This window comes from Plecotus auritus, assembly GCF_963455305.1.
Source record: "Plecotus auritus genome assembly, chromosome: 9".
Classification (NCBI taxonomy): Eukaryota; Metazoa; Chordata; class Mammalia; order Chiroptera; family Vespertilionidae; genus Plecotus; species Plecotus auritus.
In genome coordinates, this window is record NC_137783.1 from 109622676 (window position 1) to 109637017 (window position 14342).

General features: G+C 38.1%; 1 protein-coding gene across 2 annotated transcripts in view; it reads right to left on the bottom strand.

Moving 5' to 3' along the window:
- RNF169 (ring finger protein 169) overlaps window positions 1-14342 on the bottom strand; it is a gene marked incomplete at its 5' end in the record, with an annotated part of 58901 nt that overhangs the window by 13111 nt on the left and 31448 nt on the right. For both annotated transcript variants that reach the window (XM_080640502.1, XM_080640501.1), the window contains 2 exons: window positions 1579-1697; window positions 8561-8707. In XM_080640502.1, coding sequence (XP_080496628.1) covers window positions 1579-1697; window positions 8561-8707 — 266 coding nt within the window. The remainder of the gene's footprint in view (window positions 1-1578; window positions 1698-8560; window positions 8708-14342) is intronic.

Here is a 14342-nt window from a genome sequence, read left to right on the forward strand (position 1 = left end):
AGCTTTAAAATAATGATTTACAAGGGTTGACACTGGAACTGGTGATAAATAATTCATCTAATAGTCACTCCAATTAATTGGGGCAATTTGGCCTTGGCATCATATTTGGATATTAATAAAAACATTTCCAAGTCATTCTAAATTATGAGATACTGATTAATCACAGATTGGCTAAAGCAACATTTATTTGTTTCAGGAAGTATTTATTGTGACTTGATTGGAAGAATGACATGACCTTTATCTCTTTTCAGTAGATTCCTCCTATAATCATTAAGATATGCCTGCTCTGAATGGGGGGGGGTCCATATACACAATCAGCAACTGACAATTCTTAGTCAAGCAATCTTTAACTTTAGAGGGCATCTACAGTTAACTCATATACACAAAGCAAGCATTTCATCTTCATCATAAATGTAAAGTACAGCGGCTTACATCTTACATCCTACCTATTGGGTCCTGATTACATCAGTCAAGCCTAAGTGACAACAATTCAGTGTCCATTCAAAAAATAAATGAGGGAATAAATATTCTAGGAAAGGGCCTTCCTGGAACAAAGAGTTACCATTACCTAGAGAAGGGAAGGCATTTATATGGGAAGAGGAAGGGGAAGGGACTTACTCTCAGAGGTAACAGGAAATCAGACTACTCTAAAAGAAAATATACAAATAAGATTCAGATACAAAAACTACATCAGCAATCACAATAGTACATTCTTAAATATGGTAGCTTTTTGGGTCATATTTATTAGGGACTAGCAAGAAAAAGCCTTCAAATTAAAAGGGTCCAGGTGTATGTCCATAGGGGCAGCAAGAGAGATCTACTTCACAGTGTTGCTGGGAAGGAAGAGAGGAAGACTAGAAATAAGGGTGAGCAATGCCAGCTTTAAACAACAAAAAAAGAGATAGCAAAATAGGTGATGATTGTCTTTATCATCTTTATATTAAAACAGATCATGGCATGTAGTAGCTGCTCACAAAATGTCTACTGAATGAATGATTCCTTCCTACCTTCTTCCTCTATTTGTTCTTCCCTTCCTGTTTCCTCTATCCTTCCTTCCGTCCCTCCCTCCCTCCATCCAAACCGGCATTATTCCCCAATCATCCAACATCCAATTCAATTACTCCCTCCTTTCCTCCTACGGGCCTGCAAAATCTAAAGGATCAAGAGGTTCCTTTGGCAAGGTCTCAAAAACTTTTCAGTTTTTCCTCTTGAAACCTATCAAGATATATTTTAGTTCTAGGCACTGAAAATAAAATCAATTCTGGTCTTCCTACTAAGAGAAAAAAGTCCACAGAGAAAATAGAGGACACTGTCCACTGAGGAAGGATGGAAAGTTCACCCTTTGCAGCAGAGCAGTTAGCACAATGTTATCCTGAGGGTACCAGAAATGGGTGAAATTCACTTTCTTTAAAAATTCAGGTCAGCCCCTTGTCCCTCAACCATATTTGAAAACCACCTCTTTTCCCCACTCCCACCTCCCCCGAAGTGGCTACCACAAATACTTTTGCTCCCCCAGCCCCTTCTGTCCCATACCCCAACAAGAAAGAACCCTGACTGAATGCAGCATCAGCCTCTTACCCTGCCAGGAAAGCTAAGGAGTAGGAGCTGTTCTTAGAAACAAACGCAGAGCGATGTGTCTGTGTCATCTTGCCTCGGGAAGGTTCTTCATTCTCTGAATCTGAGAGACGCGCAGGGCACTGGCAGGAGAGAAGGGAGACAACAGTGTCCATTAGGGGTTCCCATTGATTCCCCCGTAGCTACTGTTTCAAATCTCTCCATTATGTCACTTCTACCTGAGCTCCAATCTATGTTTATGTTTCCAACTGCCTCCTGGAGATCCCAATCTGGATATCCCAAATGTAGCTCAAACTTAATCTATCCAGCATCTAACTATCTATCTTCTCTAAGCCACACTGCCAACCCAACTGGAAGCCTCGATGTCATCTATGACACTTTTCTTTCCCTTTCTTTGAAGAAATAATAAATTGTATAGAGGTTTTGAGTACCCCAACATTTCTAAATATTTCATTTCATTTACTGTTTATATCAGCTCTACTGAGAAGGAATTATTAGCTGTATTTTACAGATGGAAAACTGAGGCTCAGAGTAGGTACTCTGCCTGGGATTCTAGAGTTAATAAGTAGCTGACACTGGTTCTTAAATCCAGAATATCTGTCTCCAAACTACCTCCATGCTACTTCCACTCTACTCCATTCTACTGCAAAAACGTCTCTCACCTAACTCTTCCCATGCATACTCAATTGTCATTGCCTTTCCTTAGATTTTCATCATCTTCTGCCTGGACTACTGCAATACTTTACTTACTGGTCTCACTCTCTTCAGCCTCCCTTCCTTCTAAACCCCTTCATACTATCAAACACACAGAATCCTGCTTAACTATTGGTAACTTCAGGATAAAGTCTAAACACCTCAGCATCCTATCTAATAAAAGAGTAATATGCAAATTGACCATACCTCCGCTACACCCACAAGCCATGCCCACCAGCCAATCAGAAGTATGCAAATTAACCCAACAAACATGGCTGCAGCCACAGAGCGAGCAGGAGGCTTGGGTTTCCCCGGCAATGGAGGAAGCCAAGCTTCCCGCACACCCTGGCTGGCTGTGGATTCCACTCAAGGATACAAAGTTTCAATTATAGAAGATAAATAAACCCCAACAAAAATGGCGGCAGCCACAGAGCTGGAGAGAGCAGGAGGCTTGGGTTTCCCCGGCGATGGAGGAAACCAAACTTCCTGGCCGGCCCAGGCCTCCACTCAAGGTTATAAAGTTTCAATTATAGAAGATAAATAAATCCCAACAAAAATAGCTGCGGCCACTGAGTGAGCAGGAGGCTTGGGTTTCCCTGGCGATGGAGGAAGCCAAGCTTTCTGCCCACCCTGGCCTCCACTCAAGGATACAAAGTTTCAATTATAGAAGATAAATAAATCCCAGATACCAGGGCCTCCACTTGGGTCACCGGGGGGCGTGGCTGGCCTGCAAACCACCACAGGCCCCTCGCCCAGGCCACCCCACGCCCCAAGGGAACCCCCACCCTGATCCGGGACACACTTCAGGGCAAACCAGCCGGCCCCCACCCATGCACTAGGCCTCTATCCTATCTAATAAAAGAATAATATGCAAATTGACCATCAATCCAACACAAGATGGCTGCCCCCATGTGGACACAAGATGGCCAGCAGGGGAGGGACCAGGCCTGCAAGGGAGGGCAGTTGGGGGCGATTAAGCCTGCAGGGGAGGGCAGTTAGGGGTGACCAGGCCAGCAGAGGAGGGAAGTTGGGGGCGACTGGGCCTGCAGGGAAGGGCAGTTGGGGGGACCCAGGCCTGCAGGGGAGGGCACTTGGGGTGGACCAGGCCTGCAGGGGAGGGCAGTTAGGGGTGACCATACCTGCAGGCGAAGGCAGTTAGGGGTGACCAGGGGAGGGCAGTTAGGGGCAATCAGGCTGACAGGGGAGCAGTTAGGCATCAGTCAGGCTGGCAGGGGAGTGGTTAGGGGTGATCAGGCTGGCAGGCAGAAGCGGTTAGGGGCAATCAGGAAGGCAGGCAGGCGAGCAGTTGGGAGCCAGCGCTCCTGGATCGTGCGAGGGATGTCCGACTGCCCGTTTAGGCCCGATCCCGGTAGGATCGGGCCTAAACGGGCAGTCGGACATCCCTTGAGGGGTCCCAGATTGGAGAGGGTGCAGGCTGGGCTGAGGGACACCCCTCCCCCACCGTGCACAAATTTCGTGCACCGGGCCTCTAGTACTTCAATAATCTTCAAACCTAGACTCAACTTTCTTTCATAGTTTTTCTCAAACCAATTTCCACACAGGGAACTCCCTGAATGAATTCTAGTACAACCAAACAACTTTCTACTCTCCACATGTACCACTATAGTCTTTCAAAACCTCTATTCTTTTGGACATGCTATTCCCTCTGCCTAATATTCCCCTTCCACATTCTCTGCCTCTAAAATTCTCATTGGCTTTTCAGAGGCATCTTAAATGTCATTTTCTCTGAAAGAGCTTCCAAATATCCCTAGAGTCAGCCTTTTCCCCTTTGTTGATATTCATTCATTTACCTTTGTTTTATTTTGGAATCTTTTTTTTTTTTTTTGAGTCTTTCAATTTACACTTGAAGTTTCTTTTATATGTGCCTTTTGCATACAATATATAGTGAGTATTTATTTGCCTCATGATTCAATATGAAAGTCTTCTTTTTAGAGGGAGCAAATAATCTCACTGAACTCTAGTTTCTTATTTAAGAGTCTGTGTTCTGCTTCATATGAACTCTGTGAGAGCAAGTGACCATCTTTTCTTTAAGAATCCCAATGCCATTATAGAGCAGGTAAACACAACATATGTAATCATTTAATGATTAACCAGGTATATAATGACCAAATGACTACCAAAATGAGAGTTACGGACAGAGGCATGCAAGACATCATCTTATGGCTCAGAGTACCCTGCATTCCTGACATGCTTTGTTATTTTTTTAGGCTGACGAATACATACATACTAGTACAATAAGCTATGTTTCCTAATAGTCTTTGAGAAATGGGATTACAAATTACAGGGAAGCTTTTCAGATTTTGTAGGGTACAAGTCCTTAAAGAACTCTGTTGTACAAACTGTTCACTGGAGAAACTTTTAAACAGTACCAACCATTATACAATTTTATATAATATTCTCTTTTCAACTCTGAGAAAAAAAAGCTTTGACATCTATAGACTGGACAGGGAATAAATAATGGCAATTTCTATTTAGGTGTTTCCACATAATCAATTCAGTACCAAATAAAAGAATGTTCAAATCCCAGCTCTATTACTTAACTATCATGGTCACTGTAGGTTAGTTGTTTATGTTTCTGAGCTTCAGTTTCCTCATCTATAAAATAAAGACTGCTCCATCTATCGTTAAAAGGAGTTAGTGTATTAATAAGTAGTAAGTGCTCAACAAAAGATATATTTTTATCAAATTAAATCCTATTAATCTTTTAAGAAAAAACTTTAGCATTATAATAGGTATCACTAGGTTACTTTTAATTATTGAAAAATACATTTACATTATTATAAATAATTATATAGACGGCACCTCCCCCCATTGCTCTATATTTCCATCCCCCAAAAACCTAGAACCATAAGAGAGGAAAACATTTACCTCTCATCTTTCCCTTTAGGTAAAAATAAGCCTATTGCACTACAAATTCCTTAAATGGTATAAAACATGCATAATTAAAAAGTGATATTTTTTCATTTACATAAAAAATTTAAAAGAATAGCCGAAACCGGTTTGGCTCAGTGGATAGAGTGTCGGCCTGAAGACTGAAAGGTCCCAGGTTTGATTCCGGTCAAGGGCACGTACCTTGGTTGCGGGCACATCCCCAGTGGGAGGTGTGCAGGAGGCAGCTGATCGATGTTTCTCTCTCATCGATGTTTCTAACTCTCTATCCCTCTCCCTTCCTCTCTGTAGAAAATCAATAAAATATATTTAAAAAAATTTAAAAGAATGATAATATCTAGAGTTGGCAGGGTGTGAGGAAATTAGTTTAGTACTTTCTTAAACTACTAGTGGGAGTATAACTATATACAAACTTTCTGGAGGTCAAATGAATAATAAGTACCAAAAGTCTTGAAAAGGACTCTCCCCTTGACCTGGTCATTCCACTTCTGATTATTTATTTATTTGAAGGAACTAATCAGAATGGTGGTTTAAGGTAGCAAAATATCAACAGGTTAATTAATTAATTCTACTGTAAAGAATACCAAGAGACCACTAAATAAGAATGTAGGATTCTTTATTTACATGGAAAAACATCCATAATTTAATAGTTTATAAGAAAAGGTTTAAAAGAGTATGCACACTGGGTTCCATTTTCTAAAAAGAAAATATATATACTTAGTATATATGCACTTAGGAAAGAAGTCTGGCAAGACATTTACTAAAATGTTTATAGAAGTTATCTCTAGGTTTTGGGATGACAAGCAATTTTTCACTTTCTGCTTTATAATCTTGGGTACGACTATAATTGTTATACCAAATTGTTTTCCAACAATTCACATTATTATTGATATCAATTGTTCCATAAAAATAATAAATTAAACACTGCCAATTTTGTTTCCATTCTGAGCAAATAACAGATGATAAATTCTAATTCTGGAATAAGTACTTTCCTTCCTCCATTTGCATTCAACTTGACAAACTTGCATCAAACACTTGCAATATGCAAGGTACTGTGGGAAATTTTAAATTAGGTTAAGACATTTCCTATACTCAAGAAACTTACAAATCTAATAAAGAAACACAAACACGCAAATAACCATAAGGTAAGGGAGAAAGAAATAAGTCCTATAAAAGTTACAAAGTAGAGGGAGGGGTGCTGGGAATGCAGAATGGAGTAGAGAGAAGCGAGTGGGAAATCCCTATAGGTTCCAGGAAGGCGACAACTTTTGAACTGGACACGGAAAGATGAATAGCCTGTCAACAGGTAAGTTGGATGAAGATGCGAGAACAAAGACTCTAAGGAGGGAAAATACAGAGTATATACTTGGGGGAAAGCAAACAGCTCCATTTCTTAGAGTTTTGGGATGTAAGCAAGGATGGAAATACAAGCTAAAATAATACCAAGGACCTCAATGTTGGAGTGAAGAGTTCTCACTTAATTTCACAGGAAATAGGGAGTTCCTGAAGTTTGTGGGACAGGAGTGAAATAATCAGTCCAACTCTAATCATAACACTCTCTATATAAAATACAATCCTTCATCCCTCTAAAATCTACTTGAGCTTCTCTTTGGTCTCAATTTGAATGTAGCCTTGACTAAACTAAATGAAATTATCCATTCAACACCAAAAATTCTTAACACATATTTAAAGCAAAATTAGAGCCACTTAAAAGGCCTCAAAAATATAAAAGCAAACAGAAAAATGGTAAAAATCACAAAACTCTAAAACTTGAAGTGTTCATAGATCATATTTTATTCAATGTGTTTTTGCACACAAAATTTTCATAACTGGCTATTACCAATAAAAACAGGTCTGAGAATTTGTACCTCTTGATTCCTTTTAAGATTAAAAGTAGTTTTATGCAACTGATTTCTATTTCAAAGATGATAGTGGCAGGAGAAAAAAAATCTTAGAGCAATTTCCCAGTCTTGACATGAATTAATACTAGAGATCATATCCTGGAGAAAACCTGGATCTGGCAAGGCCAAAACAGCAGCAGGTAGTCTTTCTATCCAGACCATAGCAAAGGTAAGCGAGCTTCTGTGTTGTTTTGCCTGTGGCCCTAATGGACTGTCCTGCTGGGGTGAAGTCACAGGCAGAATTGCAGTCTTTAGACCACAGACCATAGTTGGGCTGTTAGTCAGAAGACATACTATATGCACAAGACTATCATATATTTCATTCCTAGCCTCTCTGATAGCAGTCTTTTTCCTTTTGTAGTTCCCAATAAACAGAGCATTAAGAGTACACAGCATTTTGTGTTTGTTAAACCGAACCTTTTAGAAGGTTGAAACCCTATAAAATGCAAGTAGTTGTTTTTAATAATAATTAAATAATAAAAATTATTATTATTATAACTGGATTCAAAAAGCCCCACATGCCTGTTGACAATCAGCAAATACTATCAATCCAAGAAAGCTTAAATAATTGAACTTTTTGAATTTCAGGAACAATATCTTTGCAAAGAGTATATCAAAAACACAGAGAAATTAAGTAACCTGGCCAAAGTTATATAGTCTGTTTTAATATTGGGACCTGTTCAAGAGGCAGACTTCTGAATCAGAGATTTTTTCCCCCTCTATTCTGCTATATTGTCTGTCTTCATATATGGTAAAGCTTTATTAATTCTGGTTAAGTAGAAAGATAACTGAAATACTAACAAGCCTGAATCACAAAATATTTTAAAAGGTATGACTCTATAGATATGTTAAGCACATACAGAAAGCAATAAAAATTGTCCAATCCAATAAAACTTACTAAAGAAAAAACTCAGTTGTAATTACCCATTTGAGCTAATCAGTGGACCCTGCAAAAGTACTTTAATTATACCACTTATAACCTTTTCCAGTAATTTGCTTGGTAAATAAGTAATAAAAAAATTTCAGGCAAGATTTAGCTCAATTAAAAGTCTAATTAGGTTAAATTTAAACTAAGTAATCTAACACCTTATTCCTAATACTGTGCTGTTTAGAATAAAGAATAAAGGGAAATTCAAGCTTTAAGGAAATCTAGTAGAAGATATGACATATAAAACTCAAATATGAAATAAAACAAGTCAAAATGGCAATATATGTACAAAATTTACCACAAGTAGTCTACTGCACTAGGTTTTTCCTCTCACCATTCTCTCCCACCGTCCCCTTAATCTTTCTACGCAAGTCTCATTGTCCCATTCATAAATTACTTTCTTCAGCTCTCATCTGGACGCTAAATTCTCACTACACTTAAACTGCAGTCAGTGACTATTACGAGTTCACCAACACAGGCTTTTCAGATCCATGTCACCTGCACTAATTGCTGATTTTGAGGCAGATGTCCATCAAAAAAGTGATCTACTTACACGCTCCAGATTTGTTTTCAGTACTAATGGCTCATCTCTTTTTTTCTGTTCGTCCATTTTCCTTTTCCCTGTTTCTGTATCCTCTGGTAACAGCTTGTGGATTTGATCTTCGGAAGTTTTCTCCTCTTGTAACTTTTCTTCTTTCAGCTAAAAATACAAATCACACTGAGACAGTAGAATTTTAGGCAACTATAAACTTAAAAATGTCTTTTCCTCAGTAGTCTATTAGAACAAACATCACATGGCAGTTTTGAGACTATTTTCCTTATTGGATATAAAACCCTCTTAATTTTTAATTAAGTTAGTTTTTACTTGACTCTTGCCAAGCATACACTTCATGGCTTAAGATTTAACTGCTCTGCATTCTTGAGCAATATGAAACCATACAAGCTAATACACAATCAAAAAATAAAGTTTACTCATTTAGTAAAAAGAGGCTGAACATAAAAACCTTCTTATTCCCATAAACCATATATAAGTGTACTGGACCAAGAGAACAACAGAGATGCAGGCCACAGAGGGTCAGAGAAGCTGGGCTAGGCAAAATGGGTCTTTAGGCCTAGTAACAACAGATTCCAATGTCCTACAATTTATGCTATTAACCTCGCAGGTTCAGAGAATAGGTCAAGACACATGACCTACAAAGAAATTTAAGGCAGAGGTATAGCTCCTCATTTGGGGGAGGTGGCATGGCATTATGAAAATAAGATGGGCTTTGGAATAAGATGGGTTCTAATGTTTCTGTCACTTATTTACCAGCTGATCTTTGGCAAATGAACCATCATATGCTCACCTGCATAACAGATAATGCTGCCCTGGCCTATTTTTCTCACTGGTTAGAGCACCAGCACACAGACTGAAGGGTTGTGGGTTCAATTCCAGTCAAGGCCATGCACCTTGGTTGCAGGCTCAATCCCCAGCCCAGGTTGAAGTTTGTGCAGGAGGCAACCAATTGATGTATTTCTCTCACATCGATTTTTCTCTCTCTGTGTCTCTACCTCTCCCTTCCACTCTCTCTAAAAATCAATGGAAAAATATCCTCTTAAAAACAGATAATGTTACTTACTTTGCAGATACAATTTTAAGAAGTAAATGAGAATAAAGTACTTAATGTTGTGTCTTGCTGTGTACTTACAGTACATCAAGTTTCCTAATCTCCTTTTTATTCTATTTTCACTGCCCAGGGTTTTAATAAAATTTAAATGACGATGTATATCAAAGCAATTACAGGGTACTAATATTTTTAATCATACTTGCAAAAATATATAAAACTAAAGAATAAATATTTTTCATTGGCTGTTACCTCAGGGTTAAAAAAACAATAACAACAATAAAGATTTAGTTTTATCTTTCTAATTTCTTTAGGACTGATTCCTACAAGTCTGAACTAGTCTTTAACACACTGAGTCTAATTCAAGGTGATAAATATTAAAAGAACACCATACACAATGTTGTATCAGGAGGAGATTCAAATGAAATAATGTACTCCCAACTCTTCCAAAGTCAAACAACACAAGAGGAAGAGAAGCAAATCCATATCCAGGGAGAAAGCAATCATAAGCGATGCTAACTGCCAATGTGAATGATCAATGCTGATGATTTTATATGAGAAATTCTTGTTCAACAATTTGACCATAGGCTACACATATGGACATTTTACTTTAAGAGGATAAAGAGGTAGAATGGCTCAAAAGAGAACCGGTTTTAGCATCATAATAATTGTTATCATTTACTGAACTCTATGTGCCAGGTGCTGAGCTATCTCACTTAAGAAAACTAAGGTTATAGAGTTAGGTAATGTGTTCAAGTCCACAGAGTCATAGCCCTAGAGCTGGAATCCAAATCTAGGTTTATCTCAGTGGTTCTCAACCAATGATTTTACCTCTCAGGGCACATCTGGCACTGTCTGGAGACACTCTGGTTACAACTTAGGGGTGGAGTGTGTGTGCTACTGTCATCTAGTGTCTTGAGGCCAAAGGTTGCTACTAAACATCCTAAATGCACAGGATAGCCCCAATAATATATACATACACAGAAGTTACAATTTTTAAAAAATAAGTATTAAATTTTCTTTAATATATTTTAGTGTTAATGTGTTTAGTGCACAATGGTATTTACATACTATGCCCTGTGGCTTTAAATATGTGCTTTAGAATGTATCCTTATGCCTCCTAACAATGTTTATCTCTGCTTTCAAAGTTTTTGACAACAGACTTGTGTTGCTGTCAAAACCACCTTTTCATTGCAGTGCTGAGTCTGTGCTAACACAGCATCATCTTAGCAAAGCTAAAAATTTACACAGTTGAAAAACCCATATACCTATTTAAATCTTCACATGGATCATGTTGGCGTTTTCTCTATGCTGAGTTCTGTAGAAGTTATTTTTTTGTCCTTTTGGTGGTTATTTATAAGGACTTGAGAACTTGGTCTCTAGGAAAGAATTTTTATACTCACAGAAAATGACTGAGAGTGTCAGAAAGCAGCATATAAACTTGAGTAAGAAAAATCAATAGCTGTTGTTTATTAAACTCTTGTATGTTCCAGGTATTAAGTTTATAGAATTCACCTCATTTAATCTTTAAGGGCTCTGTTTGTATATATCATTATCATTTTATAGACACAAAAAATACTCAGTATTTCCCAAAGTCACCATGATTGAATATTGAAGAACTTGAATTTTATAGTAAACCACTGGTTTCAGATACCAGGGAGTCTCAACCTCAGCATGACTGGCATTTTGGGCTAGATAAATCTTTGCTATGGGGCCGGGGGTACTGAGCAGAATCTAATAAGAAGGTTTATGCATGAATACTGGCCCAATCATTGGCTACAAAGGACAAAATGAGAAATTCTATCAACTATACACTGAGTGGCCAGATTATTATGATCTCTGAACGCATAATAATCTGGCCACTCAGTGTATATCCTATATAATAAAAGGCTAATATGCAAATTGTCCCCTTGACCAGGAGTTCGACCAGCAGGCAGGCCAGCCAACCGCCCATGTCCCCTCCCCCTGGCCAGGCTGGCCAGACCCCACCCATGCACAAATTCATGCACCGGGCCTCTAATATATATATATATATATATATATACATACACACACATACACACACATACACACACACACACACACACACACACACACACACACACACACACACACACTGAGTGGCCAGATTATTATGTGTTCAGAGATCATAATAATCTAGCCACTCAGTGTATCTCAAAACTGTCAGTCTGAAGTGAGAAAAAGGGAAACATGTATCTATTAACTCCCATCACTCAATGACCAAAGTTTGCTCCACAGTGTTAACCCTCACACTGGCTTGTACAACTTAAGTGCCCAAGGTGGGTACTACAGCTACTACAAGAGAAAAGGCCTAGAGCCAAAAGCAAGAAGCACGCAGCTGGCCCCTGAACAACATCTCAGGTTGTACAAAGTGAAGCTGCCCACTTCTGGAAGTGGAATGATTTTTATTGCTTCCTTTTTCAGATGCTAATCACTAGAGGAAAACTACTGACTTTTGCACATTAACCTCATACTCAGTCACACTACCAAGAATACCATGAAAATTTTCCTGAAAATGGCTTTACTTTGCCCTAACATTTAAAAATAAACTTTAGCAAACCAAAGTATTCTACAGTACACAGAAAAGTATACAAATCTTAAATGTAAGGCGTGGTAAATTATATTAACTAAGCCTATCTACATAACCATCACCCAGATCAAGAAATGGTATATTACCAGTACCTCTTGTGCCTACTCCTCACCCAAAAGTAACCACAATCCCAGCTTCCAGCACCAAAAAAAAAAAAATCATTTTACCTATTTCTGAATTTTACATAAGTGGAATCACATATGCATTAATTCTGTCTTTCTTCAGTCAATATACTGTTTGTAAGATTCATCCATATAAGGTGCATATAGTTTGTTCTTTCTCATTGTTTTATAGTATTCTATTGTTTGCCTACAAAACAATTTAACTATTCTACTGTTAATGGGTATTTGAGTAATTACTAGTTTTTGGCTACTTACACTTAAACTGCTATGACATTTTTTAATATGTACCCTGATACACATACTGCTCTGTGGGGTATATTCTAGGACAGATACTGTTTACTCATAAGGTATGGGTATGCTGCCATGGTTGTCCAAACTGGCACAAATTACACTCCTACCCCCAGAGAAGCAGAATGACAGTTGCTCTCAGCCTATTTGTCTGTATCAGACATTCCAGTAAGTATGTATATTGGTACTGCATTATGAATTCAATTTGCATTTCTCTTCTAAAGATGTAGAGGAGTTTTTCATATGTTTACTGTTTAGAAATCCTCTTTCACACAGTGCCTATTCACATTGTTGCCCTTTTTTCTTTTAGATATTTGGGTCCCTCCCCGCCCCCTAGTAATTTGTAGGAGCTATTTATATATTTTTGGATATAAGGCAATTTTCAAGGGAAAAAATACATATACATACAGTAGTCCCCCTTATCTGCAGTTTCACTTTCTGCAGTTTTAGTTACCTGCAGTCAATGATGGTCTAAAAATATTAAATGGAAAATTCCAGAAACAAACAATTCGTAAGTTTTAAATTCTGTGTGGTGCTGAGAAGCACAATGAAATCTCACACTTTCCTGCTCTATCCCATCCCAGGACGTGAATCATCCCTTTGTCCAGCAAATCCATGTTGAACATGCTCCCCACCTGTTGGTCACGTAGTAGCCACCATCTTGGTTATCAGATCGACTGTCATGGTACCATGGTGTTTGTGTTCAAGTAACCCTTATTTTATTATAATTGCTCTATTTTAACACTAGTTATTGTTGTTAATCTCTCACTGTGCCCAATTTATGAATTAAACTTTTTCATAGGTGTGTATACATAGAAAAAAAACATAATATATGTAGGGTTCAGTACTATCTGCAGTTTCAGGTGTCCACTGGGGGCTCTTGGAACATATCTTCCACAAGTAAGGGGTACCATCATACAAAAGAAATGAATGCATTGATGTATGTGTGTGTTCATATACCTTTTCCCCTTCATACAGTAGCTTGCCTTTTTCACTCTCTTAGTAGTATCTTTTGAAGACAAGAAGTTCCAAGTCTTAATGCAGTTTAACATTAGTATTTTTATATCCTCTTTAAGAAAGTCTCCTATGTTATCTTTAAGGAGTTTATTATTTGACCTTTCACATTTAGATCTACAATCCACTTAGAATTAATTTTTTAAAATCAACTATTCTAAGGCATAGTCTACATATAATAAAATGAACACTTACAGAATGTATAAACCTCAATGAGTTTTGACAAATGTATGTATCCATGTAACCATCTCCCTAATCAAGATATAGAACATTTAAAAATTTTTTTTTAAATTTTTTTTATTGATTTCAGCGAAGAAGGGAGAGGTAGAGAGAGATAGAAACATCAATGATGAGAGAGAATCATTGATCAGCTGCCTCCTGCTCGGCCCTCACTGGGGATTAAGTTCACAACCTGGGCGTCTGACCAGGAATCGAACTGTGACCTCCTGGTTCATAAGGTTGATGCTCAACCGCTAAGCCACACTGGCTGGGCACTATAGAACGTTTTTACCACCCAAGAAAGTTCCTTCAAACCAACTAGCAATCAATCTCCCACTTCATTCAGCCCTAGGCACCCCCTAATCTGATGAGTATGACTACAGATTAGTTTTGCCTATTATAAAATCACATAGCATATATTCCTTTGTATCAGGTTTTATTCACTCAGCATATCTTTAAGATTCATCCACAATACTG